At 34.8% G+C, this 27,652-nt stretch overlaps 1 protein-coding gene across 1 annotated transcript in view; it reads left to right on the top strand.

The window, feature by feature from the left end:
* The window catches only part of prex2 (phosphatidylinositol-3,4,5-trisphosphate-dependent Rac exchange factor 2), a 130,404-nt gene that overhangs the window by 65,129 nt on the left and 37,623 nt on the right, over window positions 1-27,652 (top strand). Inside the window, exons 20-32 of the mRNA XM_052596298.1 lie at window positions 1,070-1,206; window positions 2,301-2,418; window positions 3,146-3,330; window positions 7,084-7,245; window positions 10,597-10,816; window positions 10,934-11,141; window positions 18,908-19,087; window positions 19,803-19,897; window positions 20,325-20,407; window positions 21,526-21,616; window positions 24,405-24,533; window positions 25,291-25,332; window positions 25,977-26,182. Of these exons, the coding sequence (XP_052452258.1) occupies window positions 1,070-1,206; window positions 2,301-2,418; window positions 3,146-3,330; window positions 7,084-7,245; window positions 10,597-10,816; window positions 10,934-11,141; window positions 18,908-19,087; window positions 19,803-19,897; window positions 20,325-20,407; window positions 21,526-21,616; window positions 24,405-24,533; window positions 25,291-25,332; window positions 25,977-26,182 (1,856 nt within the window). The remainder of the gene's footprint in view (window positions 1-1,069; window positions 1,207-2,300; window positions 2,419-3,145; window positions 3,331-7,083; window positions 7,246-10,596; window positions 10,817-10,933; window positions 11,142-18,907; window positions 19,088-19,802; window positions 19,898-20,324; window positions 20,408-21,525; window positions 21,617-24,404; window positions 24,534-25,290; window positions 25,333-25,976; window positions 26,183-27,652) is intronic.

Here is a 27,652-nt window from a genome sequence, read left to right as displayed (position 1 = left end):
TCTAAACTCCACATAAATAGCACTACTCACAGGAGAATCAATTAAGTTTGCATGCTGTAACTTACTGTGTAAACCAGTAGGCCTGCACAAATATCACTCTTCAGAGGAGTTTGGCACCAAAATGTTGCTTAGCTAACAGAATAACACTTTAGTTAGCTTAAAAATATAGTACATAAACAGCTCCCTGCAGAGGAGAATCATTTTGATGTTATCATGTCATAAAGGTACAATGCTCTTTTTTAGCATAATATGTAGCACATACAAATATTGAGTAAAATAGTACAAAAATAGCATTTTGCACAGGTGAATCAAAAGTGTTTGTCATTAGCATGTTGCTAATGGCATGATACTTAAGTTAGAATACAATGCATAGCACACAACATATTAAGTAAAATAGTACACATAGCCCTCTAGCTAGAAGAGAATAATTTGATGTTAGCATGTTGCTAAGCTGGTGGCACAAGTCTCTCATTAGCATTTTTTTACAAAAAGTAACCATGGTTTTACTACAAATAAAAAACAAAAACAATATGGTTGCTAAACCCTACTGAAATAAAGCAAAAAAACCTAAGCTGGTTGACTGGTCTTAGCCGGTTTTAGTCAGTCTCCCAGCCTGACCAGCTAAAAAAGTGGTCAAAACCTCTCTAAAAGTAGTCTGCTGACCCGCTGTGAACATTTCTCCCCCAGCAGGGTAGTTAAACCATGGTAACCACAAATTAACTATTGTTTTCCACTTTAATCAAAGTCTAACCATTGTATTTTTATTAAAACTGTAGTTACACAAATGTTAAGTAATACGCCAAAATACTATGGTTAAAACACTTTTACTATAACCATGGGTTATTTTCATAAGGGATAACAATACATAGAACATAAAAATATTGAGTAAAATTGTACTTTTTTAAAATATTGTACACTGAATTTTTTTTATCTAAACCTTTCAATACTGAATGCTTTTGGGTACTTAATTTTGTTTGCATTTTCCATCATTTTGCATTCTGCTATTATATACAATACTATCTTAGAATTTGGCCAAATATATCTTATCTCTCTTCCTGTTTCCCAAAAGGCACCGTTGCAGCAGTCGCAGGCCTTCACCCAGGTCAGTGCATCATTAAAGTGAATGGCATCAATGTGAGCAAAGAAAGCCACGCCAGTGTCATCGCCCACGTCACAGCCTGCAGGAAGTACCGGCGTCCCACACAGGTAAGACTGTGAGCATCTCTCAGCCCCTCCATGAAAATGCACTATTCCTGACCTTTCTAAGTAATAAATCTGTATATATAAAACACTACAAAGCAAATAACAGAACCCTTTGTGATCTGGTCCGGGTCATTACCCAGTAATAATAGCAGTTATGGCTTCTTTTGCGTAACAGTGCAGGGAAGAAGGCCAAGAAGCTGGCTGGGGGTGTGAGGGATATGGGTTAAGGAATGGGCCAGGCAGGCCTGTGTTGGAGGGTAATAAAGGACAGGCTTGGCACAGGCTGAAATAGGACGATGTGGTTGGCACATTGGCTGGACTCTGGTTTCCATCAGACATGGAAAAATAATGAGGGGGTGCCCACTCTCCTGCTGTGCAGGGGTTTGCAGCCCACCATACAGAGGAGGGAAATGTAGGGGAGATATTGACAGAAACAGAGCTAAGGGGGATGTGCTTTAGTATGTTATAGGCCTCGAAATACTCATAGCAAAGTTCTTTATTGTTCGGTACTTAGAGGTAAAAGGAAGTTAAAAATATCCGTCGACCACTAGTAAGGACATCTTTAAAATAGTCAACATAAATTTTAATAGGCTATGAGAATACTTTTTTTGCACAAAGAAAACTAAAAATATGACTTTATTCATCAAATTCTTCTCTTCGGTGTCTGTCTTTGACGTGTTAGTACCACAACACATTCAACATCCATCTCTCTTAGTTCATTGTATATATATATATATTCTGGTTTGAATATTTATGCACAGTGTGCATCTTCTTCTGCTTGTAAACAAGGCACAGTGCATCTGGGTTAAATCTTAATTTGTGTGCTTACAATAAACAAAGGTCTTACGGTTTTGGAACGACATGAGGGTGAGAAATTAATGACCGAATTTTCATTTCTGAAACTATCCCTTTAAATGAAAGCTATCCATTTGCTCTACATTTAACCTCATTGCTATCTAGTAGAAAAAAAATGGTTTTTAATTAATTAAAAAAATATTTTTTTATATTTTAGTGTCTGATGGGAGTGTGTTATCAACTCGCAAACCATGTTTTGAAAGCAAGTCTGTCTGAATAGGTTTTGTTGTTTCTTGTTGCAGCAAGACTCCATTAAATGGGTGTACAACAACAGTGAGAGTGCACAGGAAGACCACCAGAGAGCCAATCAGAAGCCCACCACAGGGGAGAATGGAGATGTGTTTGAGTGTAAAGTTGAAGGTGCTGTTATACACACTAGTGCAAATACATATTGTACTGTATACACAAGTACACACTTTTTCAACCTCCCACTCTAGCCTTGATATTTACTCTTCTTCTTCTTTGTATATAGCCTCATGCAGGATTCACAGGACATGGAAACAACTCATGTCTCATGGTTCATTGACAGCACTGATTTTTATACTTGATTTTGTATATGTAGTCATTATTTTGAAACAAGATTTTAATTGTAATTATATTATATATATATATATTTTTTTAATATTAAATTAAATTAAATTAAAATAAATTAAAATAAATTAAAATTAATTAAAATAAATTTAATTTAATTTAATTTAATTTAATTTAATTTAATTTAATTTAATTTAATTTAATTTAATTTCTTCATTCACTCTACAAGTCTCGCTTCAGTAATATTCACAGGACATTGAAAATGTGTATATATCTAATTTACTCTGATTTAATTTAACAATTTAGTTATACACATTGACAAAGAAATGAAGATTAACACTTTTCTTCAGCTTAACAAGCACAATGAAATATAAATGGATATAATGTTTGTACAAGTGATTTGATATTTTGTTATTAAGCATGGAGCAGACTGGTGGTATCTAGATGAGCTTTAGACATCAAAATATTGCCTTTGGATTATGTATGTGGATCATTTGTCTCTTTTGATCAGCTCAGACTAGTAACACTGACACAAACTTGTGTGTGTGTTCAACAGAAGTCATGGACAAGTTCAACACAATCGCCATAATAGATGGAAAAAAAGATCACGTCAGCCTGACGGTGGATAACGTGTATCTGGAGTATGGAGTCATGTATGAGTACGACAGCACGGCTGGCATGAAGTGTCACGTCTTGGAGAAAATGGTGGAACCAAAAGGCTTTTTCAGTCTCACAGCCAAGGTAGAGTCACATGAGTCATCCCACAGACACAAACCAGCCATCATCTCTGCTGTAAAGCACCAGTGAATTCATTCATACAGCAGCAGAGGAGGCGACAGGGATTGTCTTGTACATTTGTAAGGGCCTCTTCACAGTTCATGCGAAACACACAACCACTGATAGAAGCTGACAGCAGAGTATATTAAACCAAGTGTGTGTGACAAATGAAAGTGGTCTTTACGACCCCCTGCTGTGGAATAAAAGGATAAACACTTTAAATCACAGAGCTTGTCGCTGTGTGGAGACTAAGGATGGGAAGAGAAATAAATGTCTCATGTGGAACTATTGCTCTTACAAAAGTATTTTTTCTGTTTTTCTTTTTTTTGTGTGCGTGTGTGTGTGTGTGTGTGAATTTTTACTGACTCTGCAAATATTTTCATTTGACCCTTCCAAAAATATAGAGTACAGCCATTAAAGTTCATTAATGTTCATTACAAACATATATATTTTTTCTACAATAATACAAATTTAGGCTCAGTTAAAAGCACATTTGTTCTTAAGGTGTGCCTTCAGCCCTGTTGTACTAAAATTCTATAAAATATAGAATATAAAATATAGAATAATATATATATAAAATATAGAATAATTTGATAAAATAGTAAATATTTTGTTAAAAAAACTATATATATATATATAGTTTTTTAAACAAAATATTTACTATTTTATCAAATCAGCTAGAAGTTCATAAACACACATTTACTGAAAGACAATATGGTATGCATTATTACATCTCAGCAAATAGCTGTTATATAGCAAATTAACTGTTTTTAATATTTTAAGATGTAGTTAAATGTAACAATAATATTAGATATTTTTTCTTACGCTTAGTCGATAATACAGTCAAAAATATGGTTAAAAAATTTAACATTGTGAAATAATATTACAATTTTAATTAACTGTTTCTATTTTTATATATTTTAATATTATTTATTCCTGTGAGAGCAAAGCTGAATTTCAGTATCATTACTCCAGTCTTTAGTGTCACATGATCCTTCAGAAATAATTGTAATATGCTGATTTGGAAACCTTTCATAACTTTAGCAATGTTAAAAACAAGTGTGCTGCTTCATATTTTTGTTTTAGTGCATTTATCTGACCTGAAAACCTTTATAACTTTATACTGTAAATGTTTCTATACTGTCATTTTTAGTTGATTCAATGCATCCTTGCTTAATAAAAGCAGTAATTTCTTTAAAAAAAATAAAAATACTGCCCACAGACTTCTGAACATTTTTTTTAATCCATTTAGCAATCAAGTGTTGTCCTGCATATTACATGTTGTTTTTGATTTTGTTCTCCAAATTTTGCAAGTGTTGCAGGTTTTGTGCGTACCCCCCCCCCCCCCCCCCCCTTTGTTTTGCGTCACCAAGGGAGCGCGAGAGAAAGAGATGTGGTTATGTGAAGTGTGATATCTGTTGTTGATTATTAACTTTAGCTTGAATATGTTTAGCACTGCATTGCATCCTGTGGTGTGTGATCTCAGCTGCTCTGAATAGCTGTTTATCACACTTGTTTACAAATGTACGCCATATTTCGTTTCCTAAAAATGGATTTCTGTGATTTACAATCTAGTTTAATGAACCAACAGCTGTCAGGAAAGACTGTTCAGCATTCTGTTGCCAAGCAGTGGGGGCATCGCAGCTTGAGAGTGACGTGTCAGAAACGCAAGCTAATGGCAATCTGATGTATTGACATGTTCTACATATTAAGACTCTCTTTTGTTTAAATTCCTTTAACTGCCAAGCAATTTCTGCCTTATTACAAACATCTGCTTGGGTAGGTCTGCACTTCCTCTGAGAAAACTCTCTTCAGAGAAATTTTCATATTTCAGCGCTGTTAGGCAGATTACATGCAATTGTTATGGTCACAGGGTGCTCTTAAATTTCTCCTCTCCTCCGCAGTCTCAGAGGCAGAGGCGTCTCTCTCTTATGAGAAAATAATTCTACCACCGTGTGTGTTAAATGTATTTTTTATTGCCCTACTATTCTTGATTGCATAGACGGCAGCAAAAGTGTATTTGCACGTTTAGGAAAATAGTATTATATATTCATTAAATACTTTTATTTATTTAATTTATTTTTGTATTTAATTAATATCCTTTAGAGAAAAAAACAAAGTTTTGCTAATTTTGTTATATATATTTATAGACACACACACACAATTTGTTTACTTATTTTTAAAGTATTTTATTTGGTAATAAATAAAGAATAATTTTAATTATTTGAATAATATTTCACATATTTTTTAAAATAATTGTACTGTATGTTAGTTTTAGTTTTAAACATTCCATGATTTTTAGTTAAAATTTTATAAATAGTAGAATACAATATAACATGGAACTTCGATATCTTTTGAGTTCCACTCCTGATTGAGCAACATGACATGGTAACTGCAAGAATAAAAATAAATAAATAAATAAATAAACTATTGATCTTGTACTGAGGGCATGTGTTGCTACCGGTTACAAAAGCTTCTTATTGAGAATGATCATGATTTCTGCATACTGTGTTGGAACGTGAATAGCCTTAACTGTGTAAAACACTCACAGGACATGTAGTCTTGTTTTAGTGTAAAGTAATACAGTCTTTACAGTCATACAACTTTTAAAGGGTAAGTTCACCCAAAAATAAAAATTAGCCGATGTTCTGTTCACCCTCAAGGCACCCTATTTGTATGACTTTCTTCTTTCAGACGAATCCAATCAGAGTTATATTAAAAATGATCTTTGCTCTTCCAAGCGTTAGAATGGGAGTAGGTAAGTGTTTTTTTTTTTTTGTTTTTTTTTGCAACAGTCCAAAATTAGTCAAATAAAGCACATCCATCCAAAATAAAACGTGCCTCACACAACTCTGGGGGTTGAATAAAGGCTTCCTGTAGTGAATTGATGCGTTTTTGTAAGAAAAATATCAACATTAAAACACTATAAACACTGGTATCTCATTGCCGCTAACTGTCATACATGCAAGTTGTTCCGGTGGATGATGTAGGGCGTATGCATCATCATCTCGTTTGTTTATAGGAGCAAAGAAAGCAAAGTGTCCCTACTTTAGCAAAAATACCCTTTGGTTTTCTGCTTCTAATTCATGACTGAAATTTCGTTTTGCTGTCTCTCCATTGAGATTCTGCATTCATCACTAATCGAAACATACATCCTACATCATCCGCCCCGAACCGCTCCTGCCTACAACCGTTAGTGGAAGAAAAGTGTTTATAATGCGTTAAAAACGCATCGATTCGCTAAAGGAGGCTTTTATTCACCCCCTGGAACCATGTGAGGCACATTTTTGTTATGGATGGATGCGCTTTATTTGACTCATTTTGGACTGTTTAAAAAAACAACCGCCTAATGGTACTGCTATTCTAATGGAATTTTTTTAAAATATATAACTCCGATTGGATTCATCTGAAAGAAGAAAGTCATATACACCTAGGATGCATTGGGGATGAGTAATGCATGGGCTAATTTAAATTTTTGTGTGAGCTAAACTTTTAAGGATATTAGGGTTGGATAATAACCACAAGGGAACAACAAAGTTCTGTGTATCTGTTTTAGGAAATGCATGCAGCGTTTCTATCTCACTTGACCTATGTCAGTTTTGCTCACTTTATTCATATTACTGACAGAGGAACGATGTAAAAGAACATCTGGTATATGAACAAAGCCCTTTTTTTTCCCAGAACTCATGCTATGTGTCTTTCTTTGTGATTTGTCAGATTTTAGAAGCCTTGGCCAGGAACGATGAGCAGTTGGTGCAGACTTGCAGTCGACTGAGCTCCAGCACAGAGCTCATCCCTGAGGACCTCCAGTCCAGATTCAGTGCAATGTGCGGCGAGAGACTGGAGCATATCAATCGAAGAATCACCAATTACAGGAAGGTCAGCAAGCATTGTATGAAACACTTCTTCTTACAGAATGAAAAACGGGTCTGGACTGGTTAGTCCTGGTTTAGCTGGTGGACCAGGATATCCATGTGTTCACTAGGAAAAACTTAGAGTCTCTACATGGCATTGTAAAGCACAACTGTGCTGTGCATTTTTTTTGCAGAAAGTAATAGCAAATTTAACATGTTGAAAAATAGGATAAAAATATAATTTTAAAAAGCAAGTCTGTGCACCTAAAAGTGAAAAAGTGAAAACATTGTAACAATTCACTTTCTTTTCTTTCTCTTTTCCATACAGTAGAAGTAATTGTGGTCAAATGCTATCAAACAACTATCACTCCAAAAAAAAAAAAAAAAAATCACAATAACATAAAGTAAACAAATTCAAATATAACATATAAAGGTCAACATTATTATTGTTATCTGTATATATATATATATATATATATATATATATATATATATATATATATATATATATATATATATATATATATAAATAAATATATATATATATATATATATATATATATATATATATATATATATATATATTTTTTTTTTTTTTTTAGATATTTATTAATTTAATATTGTATTTACAATTTACAACTTTTACTTATATTTTATTTATTAAAATGTTATTTATATTTAACTTATTTTTTTTATTAATTTTAATTTTCTTATTATTATTTTATATTTGTATAAATGGTTTTACATTTTTTATTAAATTCTTTCTGTCTTTCTTTCTTTTTGTTTTATTGATTTATACTGTAATTATTTGTTAGGAATAGACCAAAACCATCATTCACTGAAATCTTCCCTTAACATTTATACTGTGCATATTCAACTATGGAAAATTGACAGAATTTTTTTTTTTTTTTGCTTGAACTATTAATTGTAGATGTTTTGTTTTTTAACTTTTCTACTTTTTTGTAACTTTTTTTTTTTTTTTTTTGCTGTAGCTAAATAATAGCATTTTAGCTTTTTTCAACCTGATTGAGCTTGATGACTAAATCTGGTTGGAATTCCTAGTTACAAAACACAAGAAACCTGCACACCCATATCCAAAACTAAATGGCATATGCTGGTGTTTTTAGCAGGGTGGATCTTTTTCTGTGCTTTAAAAACTAATTTCAGTGTCTTAATACATTTTTCTGGTTGGTGGGAGTCAGATGGCTGCAGCTAAGAAAACTTTGCTTGACTTGTAGCACTTCTATTTAGGTTACCGAACAGGAAACCGTCCCACCCTGTCCTTTTTAACACCAGCTGGCCTTGATTGATGAAATATGTGAGTCCACCAGTACCAAGGGAAGCAGGCTTGTGCAAAATGTCATTTTTAATTTCTATCAGCTGCTCTTATTTGGAGCAAGAAATGGAAAATACGTCCACAAGCATCTGACAGTTTCCCTTGTTTTTCTCTGTGATCTGATTCAACATCCCACTCAGCACTGGATTAATTAGCTGTTGCTTTACCGGCTATAAATAGATCTGAACATCCCGTCTCATTGCATAATTTCCCTTCTGCTGCATTCTCAGTAGGGCCCCATGAGAGGTCTGGCAGGGTCCGGGCCCCAGACACTGAAGCTCCCAGTTTGTCAAAGCTAGCCAGGAATGTGGGAAGTCCGGTCTGAGGGGAGGCTACGTGTCCAGGGCAGCTGTAACCTGTCCAGTGTAGTCCATGACCGCAGCCATTCATGATCACAAGCATAGAATTATTATGTCATTGTTGGAAAAAGACAAGGTTCAAATCCCTGCTCAAGGGGAGCAGTGAGGTCTTTTCAGCCTGTTGTTACTGATTCAATTACATGCTCCTGTGCCTGAAACCATGACTTTGAATGCAAACAGTTTAAATCAGTTGTAATTTCAGTTGCAATGTGGATCTATTCAGTAACAGTCTTGCTTTGTAAATAAATGACCCCTATAGGATTAATTTTCTACACGTTGAAAAAGGACACTCCTAACCTGGTCAAGCTTGTCTTCAATTGGTCTATATGTCCTTCTAAGCATGGAAACATTTGTGTTCAGCTGATTTAGCTAATTAGCCCCCGATCTCTTAGCCTGACTAGCTAAAAAAAAAAATAGAAAACAGTCCTCTAAAACAGTGGTCTTCAACCTTTTTTGCTCCAAGGCCCCCCATTGTTAAAGACACTATTTGAAGCCCCCCAAAGTAGGACTGGGAGATATGATCAAAATTTTAAATTACGATATGAGTCATTTTATTTCAAGGTGACTCTATATATCATGATATAATTAGTTTTGCTTTAAATACGGTCTTTATGATATAAAAAAATGTATACCATAGAAATTTAATAATTCTTGACACCAGTGTCAACATAACAAAACAACTGATACTAACCTGTATTAAAAAAAAGAAAAACTCAGGCTCACTGAAAACAAGTAAATAGTCAGCGATTTAATAAGAATAAGAGACTAATCTCAAGCAATAATATAAAAACTACAGTAGAACAAATAAAAAAGAAATACTACATACATTGTATAATCAACTGAAAAAAGGATTCAAATGTATAAAATCACTGTGTATTGTTCACTGTCTGAATTAAATATATATTTCTTCTTACTAAAGTTACAAAATAAATTTTGTCAAAAGCAGTGAGAGATTTTCTCTCTTTTGTTGTTTGATTAAAACGAATGACAGACAGCGGGAATATTAGACTGCTGTCACTTTAAGAGCTGCCAAGATCCAAAATTACTGTTACACAAAATACTGTCTTCTTTCTCAGCTGTTTGCTTTCACTTAAGACCTAAATTACTGTGTTTATAAGGATACTTGCAAAGACGGGGATTTTGACACATTTAGCATTTTTCAAGGCCTATAAAGCAATTATTAATTAGTTCTCCTCCACTGCTGATAGTTGAGATCCACTGCTTTAAAACTATCAAAATACACCAGCCTGACCAATGAAAACCAGCCTAAGCTGCCAGCCCTTAAACCAACGTAGACTTCTTTACTGTTAAACACACCAAGAACATTATCAGGTGATTGGAGATGTTGATGGACTGGCATTTTTATAGTGTCTTTAGTATATACTGTACCAAGCTTTTATATGGTCAAAACACTTTTTAGTGTTCACAGTTTAATCTGAAAGTTCAGCTACACCAGATCTTGATGGGAAAGTGCTGAACTTAGCATGTTAGCATACCAGACTCCATCCGAAGATCCTATGGCTAACTCTTAATGAAGCCAGGTTGGTTGAAGCAACACAGTATTGTTGTTTTGGGTACAGTATTACAGGTTTAGATGATTTACATAGGAAAAACCGTAAGCTCTTGCTCATATTCAAACAAATATTTACTGTATCTTACACAAATGAATCTCTCCTCTCAGTTTTCACGGGTTTTGAAGAACAGGGCCTGGCCCACGTTCAAGCAGGCGAAGACCAAGGTTTCCCCTCTACACAGCAGTGACTTCTGCCCCACCAACTGTCACATCAACGTAATTGAGGTGTCTTATCCCAAGACCACTACTTCCCTTGGAAGTGCCTTCGGAGTCCAGCTTGACAACAGGAAGAACACTCTGGAGAAAGGAGGCTGCAATTCAGAGCAGGGTGAGTGAAGATAGATTCCTAAATTTAATGTGCAAGCAGAGACGGTTCATTATATGAAGCAATGGCCAGTTTAAAGTATTGGGTTTTAATCGTTTTTCTACTGGTTTGTGATTTCAGGCAAGCTGAACCCCATGGTTTACGTCCAGCACAGCATCACCAGCATGGCCGCCCCATCAGGACACAGTCTGAGCAGGGCAGAAGGTCATGGTCTACGCTTCCTGCTCCGAGAGGACGACCTGCTCATCCTGGATGCCTACCAGAAACTTCTGACCAAACTCACCACTGTCGTCAAAGAGATGGAGTGCTACGCCGCCCAGATTCATGAGTATGACATTTTTGTTTGGTAATATCTTTGTTTGGTCATGTGACTGTTAAAAACATGAATATATAGCTTGCCTTTTCAGCCTAGTACAACAACTGTCTTAAAATTCAGTACTTAAAGGGGGGGTGAAATGCTCGTTTTCACTCAATATCCTGTTAATCTTGAGTACCTATAGAGTAGTACTGCATCCTTCATAACTCCAAAAAGTCTTTAGTTTTATTATATTCATAAGAGAAAGATAGTCTGTACCGATTTTTCCCGGAAAAACACGAGCGCCTAGAGGCGTGACGTGTGGGCGGAGCTAAAGAATCACGAGCGCCAGTAGGATTTTGTGTTGAGCGCGTCTGGAAGCTGTGACACAGATCCAGAGGCTGAAATTTAACAAGAGCAGCATCAGCAAAGGCTTCTCTATGTGGTATGTACAGAAACTGTATATATTTGCTTAGCGGTTTTGGAAAATGACTAAGTTCCACTTTGTCGTCTTTTTTTTTTTTTTTTTTTTTTTTTAAGCTGTACATGTGGAAAGTGCAGTTTGATGACAACATCACATGTTGTTTACTTGATGTGCTTACACGCGATAGCTAAGTTAACAACACAGAGATATTTGAAGCAGTTTTACTCACCGCCTGCGGTTCCAAGACACGATCGTGATCCTTTTTCGTTGGGATTGTATCATCCTTAAGAAATAAACGATGTGCAAATCCAGCGTCAACCTGGGCCTTGTTTGTAAAACAAGCATCTTCTCTCTGCTCTGCTATACGGGAGCGCGCGCTCTTGGGCAGACGCGCCCTTAGGACCCATATAAGGAAATTCCGCTCCATCTAACGTCACACAGAGCCATACTCGAAAAAAACTTTCCGAAACTTGTGACAAACCGGAAGGAGTATTTTTGGAACAGAAATACTCCTTCAAACGTACAACTTAATTTTTGAAACTTTGTCCATGTTTAGCATGGGAATCCAACTCTTTAACAGTGTAAACAACTCAGTATGCATGAAATAGCATTTCACCCCCCCTTTAAACTGACGAAAAGTCAAGTTTTGTAGTGAATCTAAACTTTTAAAAGTAAACAGAGTTTTGACTGAACTGTATTACTGCCCTTTGCTGCCAGAGAACTCTCTAACTCATCAGATGAGATTTTTTCAATGTGGTTTATGTTTTATTCTCTTTATTCTTTTGTTTGTGGCCTACCCTCTGAATGAACTGGCCTACCTGGTTATCATGCTTTTAAAGTCACAGAGAGGTTAGAAAGAAATCAGAAAAACAAAATTGTTATTTGAAAGTTATGTGCAAAAACAGCCATGGCTAATTTTAGTGATATAGTAGGTATGTAACCATACCTCCATCAAGAGGTTAGAAGGAAAATAAAAAGAGCTTTAGAATCAGAATTAAAAAGAGCTTTATTGCCAAGTCTCATAAGAATTTTTCTTGATGACCGGAGTTACTGAAGACATTCATATAATATGAGGTAATAAAAATGAAATTGACGCTAATAATAAAGGGAATTGGGAATAAATTAATGAAATAATAACTAAATGGAAATGAAAATATAAAGAAAATGGACAGAATTATGAATGTGCAAAAGTGCTATTTTACAGATGAAATGTTTTAAGACGTTAAATACAAAATGTAGAGAAAATATTCAGAATTATGAATGTGCAAATGTATGGAGCCCTTAAAGGGACATGACGGTGGAAAAATATTTGGGGTTGGAGGAAATATTTTTTTTTTTTTTCTCTTTCAAAATTTCTGCTTTCCCTCAAGAAACTTTGGATTCTATCGTAAAGCCAGTTAAGCTCGGACAAACACCTTCTATTTAATTTACAGCTTGTAAATTAGTGGTTAATACAGCTCCATACGTTCAAATTTTTTTTTATATATGTTTTATTTTAAACTTGCACAAATACAGTCAGCTTTGCTTGCATTATAGTTTAAGGCATGGTTTAGGGACAAAAAACTTTTTTTATATCAGTGTCTTCTTATATTGAGCCATGTTAAATATGGCTTACTATGGGGAAGAAAATGCTTATCGTGCAATTCAGCTCATCCACTTGCATGTACACAGAATATAATTTTAATAATTTGTATAGCATATTTGGTCTTTTTTTTCAACGTCTTGATTAAGCCGCGTTTTCTTTATGGGTGGAAAACACTTCTGTTCTTCTGGGCTTACCTGCTTTCATGTATAATTAATTTATTAATAAACTGTATACTGAATTCAGCCTTTTTATACCAGTGTCTTAATCCATTAATTAAGCGTTTTCTTTCTGTTGGGGATATGCAATTTACCAGGTTATGTTAATATTCTTGGCTGCTTGACTGTATGATTTATTAAAAAAATGTGTACTGAATTTAGTCATCCAGTGTTTTATGTCCCGAAACTGTGCCTTGATGAGCATGCACTGAATATTTCATCCACGTTCAAAATAAATCTCTATGAACCACTCCAATGTGAATGTATCAAGCCGTATATACCACAAGCTATAAAAGTAAACAGGAAGTGTTTGTCCACTCAATTGGTTTCACGAGAGAACACAAAAGTTTTGCAAGGCAATGCAAAAGTTTTTGCGAGAGAATGCAAAAAAATCTGAAAAAATATTTTTTCCTCCCACCCCATTTTTTTTTCACTCAGTCTGATTTTTTTCCCCACTACCATATCCCTTTCGGTGCACCATACAAATGTGCTATTTATAGATTAACTGTTTTTATATAAATGAATAAATAAACACAAACAAATTAATTATTTAATTAATTATTTATATATATAAAAACTATTATTAATAATATTATTATTTTATCAAGTGTGCTTTAACTAAATTATTAATGAGATTTTAAGAAAATAATAATAATACATACTTTCTCTTAACTGTGCTTTCTAGCTAAATCATTAATAAGGTGTTAATGTATGATGTTTATGCTGTTAAGAAACAAAGATATTTTTTTTTAAATCTTGGGTTGACATTAGCTAATTAAACACTTGAAGGTTTACATATTTGCAGCATTTTTGCATCTCTCTTGACTGTAAATGATTTGAGACATTTACTTTTAATTACATTTGGAATCAAATGACTTCAGAAATCATGCAAATTGTTTTTCTAGATGTGACAGTTCTTATTACTTCTAGAGTCTCTATGGGATGTTACTGTCTCAGCAACCGTGTACTCTCTGTACAATACACGTGACCCAACATCTGGAATTTGCAGTGTTTCTAATTACCTTTTTTTTCCTCCAGCGACTAAGTGTGTGTGTGACACTTTAGTAAAATGAGGGTGGGTTCTTCCTGTCTGAGCCGAGCTGTTGATGGCTTCATTTTCTGGAAGTACATTAACACCTTGAAGGAAATTGGACACCCTGAGGCCCCTAGCCCAAAATGGAAATCTGAAAAAATAAAATAAATACATAAATAAATAAATACCACAAGAGCACAGAACACAAGCAGTACACTGTAAATGTCACTCTCACTGAGTCATTTGCAAAGTGGCACAAGCGACTAACAAGACTACATTACGTTGTCTTTTATTTCTCTTTCCCTCTGTTCTTTCCAGTTATAGTCATACCAACTATAGTTTAAATAATAAAAACATCCATTATCCCATCAGCCTTTGAATTTTCATCATTACATGGACATCACATGCTCAGATCCCCGGTGGACATGATGGCAATTACAGCTAGTCTTGATCTGCGGTGGGGGTGGCACCTTTCACTGCTGCTGCCATATGCTTGTCAGTGCAGATTGCTGGCTGAAGGTCTGTGACTGTGCTTATTGGCAAGGCTGTCCTTGATCTGGTGGGGAGATAATGACCTTCCACACAGCCCTGGGCAAGAGAGAGTGCTGTAATGGCTGCCTGGAGGCGGTTGTCAGACAGCCATCCCTATGATGCAGCATTAATGGGGCAAATAGCAGCCGAGTAGCTCATTGGAGCCACTTCCGGAAGCCTCTGACTCTGCTGTGGATTAAGAAGTGCATTGATCTCTACAGTTGTTTAGGTTGAAGAAAAGGCTAAGAAAAGGAAAGTATGAGGGGATCTGAAGCGGGTGGTTCAGAAAAACTATAGAATGGTGTTTTTTGCTGAATAACTGCCTTAAAGGGACACTTCAGCCAAAGATGAACTTTCAGTAATTTTATTTTTATCACCATTTTGCCATTCCAACCTGTATGAATTTATATTCCTACTATATGTAAAACAAGTATTATGATATTCATATGTTCATTTAATGAAAGGTGCCAGCAACGTTTTTTTGACCCCACTGACTTTCCTGTAAGACCTTTGTTTATCTTCAGACCACTATTACATTTTTGATGAAATCTGAGAGCTCTCTTGCCCTCCATAGACAGCAATGTAACTGAAATGTTCCAAGGTCCAGAAATGTAGTAAGGACATCGGTAAAACAGTCCATGTGACATCAGTGGCTCAACTTTCGCAAAGCTTCGAGAAACCTTTTTGTGCACAAAGAAAACAAAAATAATGACTTTATTCATCAATTCTTCTTCCCCGAGTTACCGTCTTCTGCCATGTTGGAAAGTGTTTTACCGATCCCCTTACTATGTTTTTGGACAAGGGCACAGTACAGTTGTGTTTTTGTCTATGGAGGGTCAGCGAGCTCTCTGATTGAATCAGAATTATCTTAATTTGTGTTCCGATGGTGAACGAAGGTCTCACTGGTTTGGAATGACATGAAGGTCTGTAATTAATATATGTGTATGTGTATGTGTAATGACAATTTTTTTTGGGGGGGGGGGGGGGGATGAAAAACCCATTTATTATAAAACAAAAAACCAAAGTTTCCCAAAATCTATGTATCATATTTGTTTTCTTAAAGGAATTTTTTATCCCAGAACATTTTGTTATCATTTCCTCACCCTCATGTTATTCCAAACCTATATGAGTTTCTTTCTTACAGTATGTTGAACACAAAAGAATATATTTGGAAAAATTTAAAGAACCAAACAGTTGTTGGGCCCCATTGACTTCCATAGTAGGGGGAAAGTTTTAAGTAGTGTTCACATAAGCAGCTCTTCTTCTCCGTTCAGCTTTACATTGCTCAGTATAATCAAAGAATGTTTTATCCACATATATCATACACCATAAAACACATATTAAATTCTGTTCCTTTGGCTTTGGCTTCTGTTCTTCAACTTAAATGCAGATGTTTCACATCTGTCTATTCAGCTGTTTCAGATAGCGATCTCTTTTGTATTTGCAAGTGTGACTTGACCAGAAGTCACATTCTGATTATAGTTGAAAGTGCAGAGTCAGCTGCACGACATTAGCTGAATGTAAAGAGCCTCAGATGTCACATGAAAGCACTCATATATAAAGGACTGTAGGCAGAGAGACCCATGGACCCAAACCAAGATCTCCCCTGCAGACTCTCATCATTGTTCCCCTCCTCCACTTCTTCCCACTTTGATGCTCAGTGCCCCTTGAGGCCCTATGCTGCACAATCTTTCTTATTAAGCTACAGCCAATGGCAGTGCTGGGTGTTCTTTTCAATGGCGACAGAATGGTACTCTATGGTGGCGACCTGTCTGCTTTGACAGGAGGGAACATTGTTAGAAACCTGCAAAGTTGGAGAACCAGAGCAGCTGGAGAGCCCTTCAAGCGATCTCACAAGTGAGGCATCGCTGGAAACTTTTCTCAGGTGCTCACTTGCAAAATTGGTTTGTGTTGGAAGGGTTTTTTTGATGTTTTGTTTTCTTGTTAAGATGGGAATTAGAGTTATGGTTTGCGCTCGTAAGGGAACGTATTCCACAAAAGTGTGTCTATGTGTCCCCTCTCAGTAAAGGAACCTAGAGGGGTTTGTCCTGAAACTCAAACAAGGCTTGACATGTTAGTATGTTCATGTGTGGAGAGATTGGGCCTCAAAACCAGACTGAAAATTTGACTTAAATATTCCCTTATTTGAGAATAAGTGTCTACATTTTCTTTGCCGTTCTCCTAATGGAGTTATGATTGTTAACACAGCTGGATATGTGTGTTTTGATGTTATCCATATTTTTAGGACCTCAAACTTCCTCAAGTTATTGTCTGGAAGCCAAGCACAAACAGGTTGTGATTTTGTTTGGCTCTGGTCATCCTCACACATTCAACACTCTGACACGCTGTGCCTGATCCTCTCCAAAAGTTTCAAATATAACTTGAAACCATGCTAGACTTAAAAGAGATTTGAGAATGAATGGACGAATGGATTCATAACATAACAAAAGCAAGTTGAAAGTGTAGCAGAAAAATGCACAGCACAAAGGAAATATGCCACAGCGCAACAGAGCAGACCACAACATAATGGAAATAAACCATAGCGCAAGGTAAATGAGCTACAGACATACCAAATCGAGCCACGGCACATTGGAAATAATTTACAAACAACAGGAATAAGTCAATAAATGACAAAACAAATGAAACAAAAACTTAATAGACCACTGCACTTTTACAGCAGTTGTTAGATACAAAATAGTTTAGACATCGTTTTATACTGTTTTATATACAGTATTGTGACTTTGAGGAAGTTATAGGCAGTGTTGGGGGTAACGCATTACAAGTAACGCAAGTTACATAATCAGATTACTTTTTTCAAGTAACTAGTAAAGTAACACATTACTTTTTAATCTAAAAGAAAATATCTGAGTTACTTTTTCAAAAAAGTAACGCGAGTTACTTTGTTTTCCCATTTATTGACTGACAAGTCTCCTGTCCCCATATTGGGAGAAATCGGAAGTACAGTGCCGTTGTGTGCGCTATGTGAACATGATGTTACTGTAGTTCTAAACTAAATGTGAAAGTGCATGAATTAATAAAAAAAACAGATTTAGTATTCAGCAAAATTAATTAAAACAGTGAAGTACAAACTCAGGATATGACACAAACCTGCAATAATTAAATATGTTAAATAACACAGATGTCTCTAATACCATTGTATTAACTAATGTCTTTTCTGCTGACCTTTGATGATCCAGTTCAACCATACTAATAAGCAAAAATTACATTGGATAAACTAACAATTGTTAAGCTCAGGTTTATTCATTACACTTTTTGCTGTGAAAGAGCTTTTACATTAGCTATTAATAAAACGTCTTATATTAAATGCAATCAAACCCTGCTCATATTTAAAAAGTAGCGCAAAAGTAACACTAAGTAATTTAACACATTACTTTCCATAAAAAGTAACAAAGTAGCGTAATTAGTTACTTTTTTTTGGGGGGGAGTAACGCAATATTGTAATGCATTACTTTTAAAAGTAACTTTCCCCAACACTGGTAGGACATATGTCTCCCACTATAATGTTCATCTTTGTTGCAATATTCAGCTCATGTAGTCTCTTCAGTATATCTAGTCAATAAAAAGAACAATCTTTTCCCTTTTATGAATGTGCCATAAATATTTACACAATATTGTGCAATATACACACATTTTTATTTTTATTTATTCTATTCTTTTTTTTTCATCCATTCTTCAAACCATAACCATGACACCTTGGACAGATTTTGTTTTATTTAATTTTTTATTTAATTTATTTGTATTACTCCATGTTGCTCCTTATTCCCATTGTGTTTTCAACTGCTAGTATTTATTGTATTATCCACCCTGGTTCACTGTGAAAGAGTCGTGGAGTGATGTGTCTTTCCCTCTGTTTATGTGAGTCATGAACATGTGTTTCTGGAGGTGTAGATTCTGACTCTGTTATTTCACATAGATTGCAGTGTGATTAAAGAGTGATTAATCTTTCTCTTGTTCTCCTTGTCTCTCTCTTTCTCTCTGTATTTCCCACAGTTTGCTCTCCTCTATCACACATCCCACAGGGTCTGAAGGGAAGCCCACTGAGAGCTACATTTCAGCTGAGAGTGAGAGTGAGAAAAGTGAACGCAATGGGAAGAAAGTGTGTTTTAATGTGACTGGAGATGAGCAGGAGGACTCGGGTCATGACACCATCAGCAACAGAGACTCCTATAGGTAATGTGTTTTACAGTAGCTTATTAAGTACTTTTACAGTTAGATGTAGTGTCTTCTCTAAAACATCACGTCTGCCAGATTTCACACAACATTGTGTTCTAAAAGCAGTTCATAACACAAAACAAATATGTGTTATATAAACAGCCATCAATATAAACGGTCTGCTTTTACAGCCAGTTTCCCCTTTTTGGTCAAGTAATGTCATGACAAAAGTCTAATAAAAAAATTGTTAAATGTATATTTATTGTATATATTTATATTATTTTGTTTTCCTTTTATTTTTTATTTTATGTTTATTTATTTATTTATGTTTTGCTTTGCTTTGCTTTGCTATGCTTTTTGCTTTTTATTTATTTTTGTTTTTGTTTTGTTTTACTTTGCTCTGCATTGTTTTGCTTTGTTTTGTTTTGCTTTGCTTTGCTTTGCTTTGCTTTGCTTTGTTTTGCTTTGCTTTGCTTTGTTTTGTTTTGCTTTGCTTTGCTTTGTTTTGCTTTGCTTTGTTTTGTTTCGCTTTGCTTTGTTTTGTCTCTGGCTTTATTTACAACAAAGCTCACAAAGGAATACATTCAGAAGAATATTTTGTATTTATCTTGTATTTTTATTCTGATGAAGGATTTCCTGTGATCTTTACAGATTGCTTCAGCACCACTGTCATCTTGTCATGTATTAGTATTTATATTATTTGTTCATAACACTTTCTTCTGCTTTTTTCCAGTGATTGTAACAGCAACAGGAACTCCATAGCGTCGTTCACCAGCATATGCAGCAGTCACTGCAGCTCTTACGTGCACAGTGACGAGATGGACTCAGGTAATGCAACCAGACATAATCGTGCACACGTTTGAGACCACAACACCATTGTTAGTTTACCTCCATGATAAATCCTTCATGACTGTAATCATATCTGGCAAGTGCTTGGATATGCCTTTCAGATTGATTCTTATCTCTTTGCACTGCACATCAAGCACGCATTTTCCACTTAGTCAAACAGAACCCGCCAAAATACAGAGTGTGCCAAACTGATGACCATTTGATGCTAACCACTTAAAAGATGGAGACTGAGAAGCATGGGAAAGACAGAGAGAGAGGGAGAGATTTTTTTTGCGTTGTTATGGCAGTACCTCACTAATTAAATAAATGTGTTAATGGCTATGTGTTGAATGATAGTGTCCTCTAATAATTACCATTTCACCCTCTACCTACTTGCATACGCACACACACACACAATCACATACAGGTGACGAGATGCCAACCAGTGTATGGATATCTCATGACAAGCAGAAGAAGTTACACGGCTTCCTGGAGCATCTGTTCAGTCAGGTGTGTGTTTGTGTGTCAGGATCAACAAACTTTTTATATCCACATTCATGTAATCTACTTTTTGTTTTAGTATTTTGGTACATAACAAATAGCATGGACCATTTCAGTCACGATAGCTTAAATGTCTTATCCATTTTTGTGTATAGATATATAAATAATAATAACAATAAAAGTGACACTTTTATCCTTTATATATAATGCACTATAAAATTATTTTTTAAATTTGTAACTATGCCTTTTAATGCACATAATAATGCATTATACAGTCTCATGAATAGTTATAACCACAATTAAAACATTATTACACTAATCGATACATTGTTTGCTATGCATTTTGAATTCGGTTATAATTATTTATGATAAGATATAATGTATTACAATGCACTTTATGAATAATTATAATGCATTATGCAGTACCCTTTAGTAACCCTTTATAATGCAATAACATAAAGGCTTTAAGTAAAGGGTTAGCAGTAGTGGTGGTAATAATAATAATAATAATAATAATAATAATAATAATAATAATAATAATTGAATTTCTGTATGTACTAATATACTTATTTATACATATAACTACAAATAAAAAAATGACACTTTAAGGATTATATAAATTTAAAATACAAAAATAAGTATTTACTATTTATATAAAATATAGCTGTTTTATTAAATAATGCACTAGTGGTTTAGCTTCCTTTTTATTTGATTCCATCTGCTCTCAAGAAGACTTAGCTTCACCTTTGGCTTCTTTGACACTTAAAAACAGACTGAAGTCCCTCCCATAATGCACCACGGCCATGGTCATTTTCCCTTACACTTTTTAACGAGGATGTCTCAATTACCAGTAAAGCAGCTTGGCTGGTGTTTGGTTTATAGTACCCAGGTTTCTGGGAGCACAACACTTCCATTTCACACGCAGCACGACTGTTTTCTGCTGATGGGGTGGGAATTCAAGGGGCTTTTGGTTTGTGCAGTCTGCCTCCTTGGGCACTTTAGGTTTACAAGCACCAAAGAGATTGAGTTTTGAAACAATGAAATACTTATGAGTTTGTACACATTTGCTTAGTTAGCTAATTAAAGACTAATTTCCTGTGATGTCTTGGTGCTGATCTCCTTTTTAGGTGGAGTCCATCACCAGTTTGTTGAAAGGGGCAACTGTGACTCGAGCCTTTGAACAGACCAAGTGTTTCACTCCGGGACGGGGACTTCAAGGTATCGAGAGATTCTCATGTTAATGAAGTAAATTGTGTTGGCCCAGGCTTATTCATACAGACAGTATTCATTAAAGTGACTTTCATGGTTCAGTGCACTTTTTGTTATGGGTTGCATAACTTAAATTGTGTGCTGAAACTCAGAAACTATATATGTTTATGAGATTATGATCTTCAGTGATCTTTTTCTGGCATAGCCCCTCTGAAATGTCTCAGACAGAAAGAAGGAAGTGACATAAATCTGGGCCTGTATTTTGTGTGTAAAGGGTTGTTGGCAAAAGGAAGTGTGGCTAAAGGTGGGGGTTTCCTCTGAGCAGTGTGAAGGTTTCTGTGATTGACTGCTCCAACCTCAGATTTGTCCTTTGCTACAAATCATCTTAATCAAATCTGTACAATTCCTTTTATCCGGGACAGATAAAGAGCACCAGACTACTAGAGATAGTCTAGGGCACTTCTTCTATCTGATCTAAGGACACTAGGACATTGGACTCGTAGAAATCGTCTGGGTCACTTCTCATTCTAGATTTTGTGGCGATTTTGCGCCCTTGAAAAGGACACTACTCACAGAGTAGTGTAATACAATACATTTGAAAAGTCCCCTTTGATTGCTTAGAAATATCTCTTGTATAAAATGTATTGAATTTTTTACTTTATTATTATTTTACATTTTATTGTTTTTTTTCTTTTATTTAATTTTATTGTTTATTGAATTTTATATTTTTATATTGTATTGTAAATTGTATTGTTGTTTGTATTTGTTTATTATTACATTTTATTATTATTATATTTTATTTTTGTTTATTTTATTTCACTTTGTTTATTTAATATTTAATTCGATATTTTTTGTTTCATTTTATTGCTTTTTTGTATTCATTTTCTTTTATTGTTTATTTCATTTTATTTTTTATATTTTATAGTTTTTTTGTATTGTATTTTATTTGTTTATGTTATTCTTTTTCTTTAATTGTTTATTGTATACATTTAATTTTGTTTATTTCATGTTTTTTATTTTATTGCTAATTTAATTTTTTATTTTAATTTTATTGTTTGTCATACTGTTTTTATTGTATTTTAAATTCTATAGTTTTTTTGTATTTTTATATTTTATTATATGTAATTTTATTGATTATTATTTTTTTTTAACACTGAGTTCTTGCCTTAATCCTTTGGAGTCGATTAACACATATACGCGTTATGAGGCAAAAGAACTTAAATTACACTTTCAGTTTTGATCGTACAGATAAGAGCAATACATCAATCGAATCTGTAAAGGGTCTACTTTTTTGTATACAGACATAATAACAACAAAATTTTGTGCATTTATAAAATAAAGATAACAAACAAGGTGTGCTGTCTGCAGCCTTTGTCTGCACTCTTCTATTCGTAGGACATAGTGATGCTTACTTTCAAGTGAATTTCATCCATAAAATCTGGTATTATTTACATTTCTTTAATAATAGTGATAATCAGCTCCAGGAACTAAGATCTCAGTGTGTTGACAGTAGAAACAAACTTTAATGCAATCTGCAGTAACTCCTGAGTCCCTGGTTTATGTGATAATAAAGTTCATTCCCAAAGGCATAGTTTCACACAGGATGTGGCTCAAGGTCATTTGGTAGGTTAATAAACACAGTCGGCATTGTTCTAGTGATATTTGAAAGCAGGGAACACTTTGCCTGGGAAATAAATCTTAAATGAAGTGACGAGTCAGCGAATTGCTGCTGTGTGTGTGGTCTGAATCTAGTTTTATACCTCCACAAAATGTTACTGCTTTGCTGTTGTAAGGAGATGAGCAGATTAGTATGGAGTCCTCAAGGTTTGAACAGGTGATTATAATCTGTGTGCTCGTGCATGTGATTTGTTAATTTAAGCTACCGCATGCATGCAGGTGATAAAATAAAATTTGAAAATTAGAAACCGAACTGCTTATTAGAGCTAGTGAAAAAAAAAATGTAAATATTAAAAAAAGACATCAGAAAGACATATCTCTCATATAAACACCTAAAATATTTTATTTTTATTCATTATATATATATATATATATATATATATATATATATATATATATGGTAGATTTTGGTGTATTATTTATTTATTTTGTATTTTTATCATGTTTTAAATGATATTTATTTTTACTTTTAACACATGCGGGGATAAATAAATATATAAAAAAATAAATAAACGCAAATACAGAAATATTTGCAATATGTAAATATTTGATACCTTGATGTTTACATATAAGTAGTGGATACAAATATACTATATTTTAATAATAATATTAATAAGTTATGTAAATAAACTAATATTAGATAAACAATATATTACTATTATTATTACAACTGTTTGTCTCAGTAGTGGACCTGCTCTTACTCGGTGTGTGGCAGATTCCTGAACATGCTTTACATCACTACAGAGTGCTCAAAGGAAATTATTATACAATCACTGAGACGAATCGAGTGATGTAAGCCCATCTCACCCACCCTCCTTTTCCCTGAACGGAGCAGGAAGCAGATAGGTGTGTGTGTGTGTGTGAGAAATGGCATATGTGTGTCACTGCCATACCTTTTCATCATCACCATGGTAACAAGCATTGACACCTTTTATAGCCAGAGTCATCTGAACTTAGGGCATTGGAGCTATATATCATATATTTTTACAACACTCAACGCTACTGATCCTACACCACAGGGTCTTGCGTGGTGCTTAAATGTGTTTTCCTCACTTTAGTGGAGTTGTCTGTTTGATCCTGCACGTTTGACTCCAAAGATCCTGTGATTGTTTTTGGACAGAGTTTCATCAGGACATGGAGCCGAAGCTCAACTGCACCAAGAAACTGCGGCTTCACGTCAAGCAGGACCCGTGGAACCTGCCCAGCAGCGTTCAGGCTCTCACACACACCATCGCCAAGTTTGCAGAAGGTCAGTGGTTTCAAAAGCGACACACACACACCACATACGTGCGATCCTGGCCAAAAACAACCACTCCAGCAGCTCTCGATAGGGCTGGATGCGGCCGTTATTCAAGCACACACGGCCAAATGTGAGTTTATGGAGAGCAGAGAGTGAGTGTTTGGCTTTAACTCCCTCAGGTCAGTTGTCAGCAAGGGCTGAAAAAGCATTCTCCTGCATTTTAACTTCCTTACTCTGCTGTGTGTGTCTGTGTGTGTGTGTGTGTGTGTGTTTGTGTGTGTGTGCGTGTGTGTGTGTGTGTGTGTGTGTGTAAATGCCAAACTTGATGAATTAGAAGCAAAAACATTATCGTCCAGTCTGATGTGTTTACAAGACTATAACACAATGAAATTAAATATTACATTTATTAATGATAGAATTATATAATATTATAATATAGAATAATATAAAAACATTTTTTTTATTTTATTTTATTTTTTATTGCAAAGGATATTAAGATTTAGAATATTCATCATCATATTCACTATAAAGTTTTGCCACTCTGTATTATTTTAGTGCAAAAATCTGCATCATATTCACTTCACTTCATACCGTAGAAAAGGAAATATTTAGTTCATTAATAATATTAATATTAATAATAATAATAATAATCAGATTTTTTTGTTGTTGTTGTATAAATCTGCATCTTATGTACTTCATTCAATTAGATGTTAAATGCCGATTTATATTTTTCAGATTTTTTTATGTACTTTTTATATTCCCTCAGAGGTGAAAACACGCCTATTGTTGGTCCTGCTGCAATACACAGGTGAGTGTCGATTAAACCAAATTCACTTACGCATGGTATTCAAAAACTATAAATATACATGACGAATAAGGAACACATCATGTACGGTCTTTTCACCACGCACTTATTCAGATGCTATAATCAGTCACACCAAACAGTAGGCAGTCTTTTGAGGTCACCCTGAATAAATTACACTCAGCTGAGAATTCCTCCACACAGCATTTCTCTTGTCACACCTGCAACAGCAGCGGCCCAGCATCCTCCGAGAAACATTACCCACAGGAGCTGAGCCCTCAGAGACTTCTGTAATCCCCTTAAGGAAATATAATTGATTAAAAAGACACCGTTTCTCAAGGTTATGACTAGAAAACGCAGCTAAATTAAATTCATTTGGCTGAGGAAAAAGAGTAGTGTTTTGTTGTGGTGTCTAATGTGTTTTGAGTTCATTGCGAAGTATGAATGTGTCTTTAGATTAAAAATTAGTCTTTAAACTAAACATAATGTGGAGACTGAAGAAGTTTTAAGAGTGCATATTATTGTCCATAGTGCACTTATAAATGTCCATGCCATCATTTACTCTTCCCCATGTCAGTCAAAACAGCGAACTAAGCGAATGGCTTAGTTTTGCCTCTCTTACGCTAATTTAACTCTCTTCTCTCCCTCAGACTCAGAGATTCAGTTGAGGAGAGATATGGTGTTCAGTCAGAGTCTGGTGGCGGCGGTTTGTTCTTTCTCAGAGCAGTTGTTGGCTGTGCTAAATCAAGCTCTCAGCGTTGAGAGTGAAAGTCAGGAAGCCAGTCGCCGCTGGCTGGAGCAGATCTCCTCCGCTGGTCTTCTGCTGCATTTCCAATCCCTGCTCTCCCCCAACTTGGTGAGTACCTGACACGGTCAGTGGGCTTGAAATAAGCCTTACCAGCCTTTCTAGTCTGACATCCTCCTTTGGGTCGGATATATTTAGACAGAGGGTCATGTATGGGACTAGAATGTTTTTTAAATCCTGCTTGATGTGGTCAGCATCCAATGGCTTGTTAGGATTTATCACATCCTTTTCAGTTACAACATAATGCTGTTCTGTATCTGTGATGCATAGCCTGTAAAGATGTAGTTGTTAAAGCAATAATAAGCCATGAGAGGCCAAGTGTTATAGGTATTTTGTCAGGCTCAAGGGTGTTTTTAGGCATGGCACAATGTGTAGCGTGTGAAGTAAAAAAAAAAAATTACACATTAAATAAAAATGTTGGCCAATAATAGATAAGACATAATCCATAAATAATAATGTAAGAAAATTGAATTAATGTATTAATTAATTAATTGTATTAAAAAGGAATTAATAATAAGAATTAGGAATTCAGAATTAAATCAGTTGTTTTAAATGTTGTTGTTTTGTTTTATTTAAAAGCTTTTTTTTTAAAACAGTTTATTTGTTTTCTTGTTAGCCTTTTGTTTTGTTTAAAAACTGTTTTTTGTTAAATCGTGGGATTTTTGGTTTTGTTTTAGAACAGTTTTTTGTTTTGTTTGATTTGTCGTGTTTTAACATGCTTTCTTGATTTATTGTTTGCTTTTTGTTATATTTGAAACCAGTTTTGTTGTTTTATTGTCTGATTTTTGTTTAGTTTGAAAATAGTTTTTTTTTTAATCTGTGCTTTTTGTTTTGCTTTTTGTGAATTTGCAAAAAAAAAAAAAATCATTTTATTTTATTTTTGTTTTTGTTTTTAACAGGATGATGCATCATGGTTGTGGTGATGATTTCTTATAATAGCTGTGAGGCCTAGTACAGAGAATAGCTGCTACTTAACATCTGACCTAAAGTCTATTATTCTGTGCCTTTAATGAGCAAGATAACTCTTCATTTAACAGAAAACAGCGTGAAGAGACCGACATCATCCCTGAGCTAAATTCTTACTTTGTTTGTCCTCCTCCCTGCAGATTACATCTGCTTTTTTGTTTACTGCAAACGGCCTTAAGGTCAGATCCAGGTCTGTGGATTGTGACTCAGTGGAGTTTTCTGACTTATTGAATTGATGACTGTAGCCATGTGTGTTTTCCCACACACCAGCAATTTACACAATCTGCAGGCATCCCGACAGACCAGAGGATAATGCAGGATTATCATGTCTTGTAAAGTGTTTCTGTTTCTTGGTTCATCTTGAGATCAGATTTCACCTGGATGTGATTGAGGATTACATTTCTTTATGCATGCCTGGGGTTGTTCTTTATGTAAAAGATTTATTTGCACCCAAAGTCACTTTATGACAAAGGCAAAATCCAAATGTTTTTCAGCCAATGGATAGATAAGACTATTATTACTCTCGCTGTTCATATTTAAAGGAATAGTTCACCC

This window comes from Carassius gibelio, chromosome B24 (assembly GCF_023724105.1).
Source record: "Carassius gibelio isolate Cgi1373 ecotype wild population from Czech Republic chromosome B24, carGib1.2-hapl.c, whole genome shotgun sequence".
NCBI classification, from domain to species: Eukaryota; Metazoa; Chordata; class Actinopteri; order Cypriniformes; family Cyprinidae; genus Carassius; species Carassius gibelio.
This window is presented reverse-complemented; position numbering and strand designations above follow the sequence as displayed.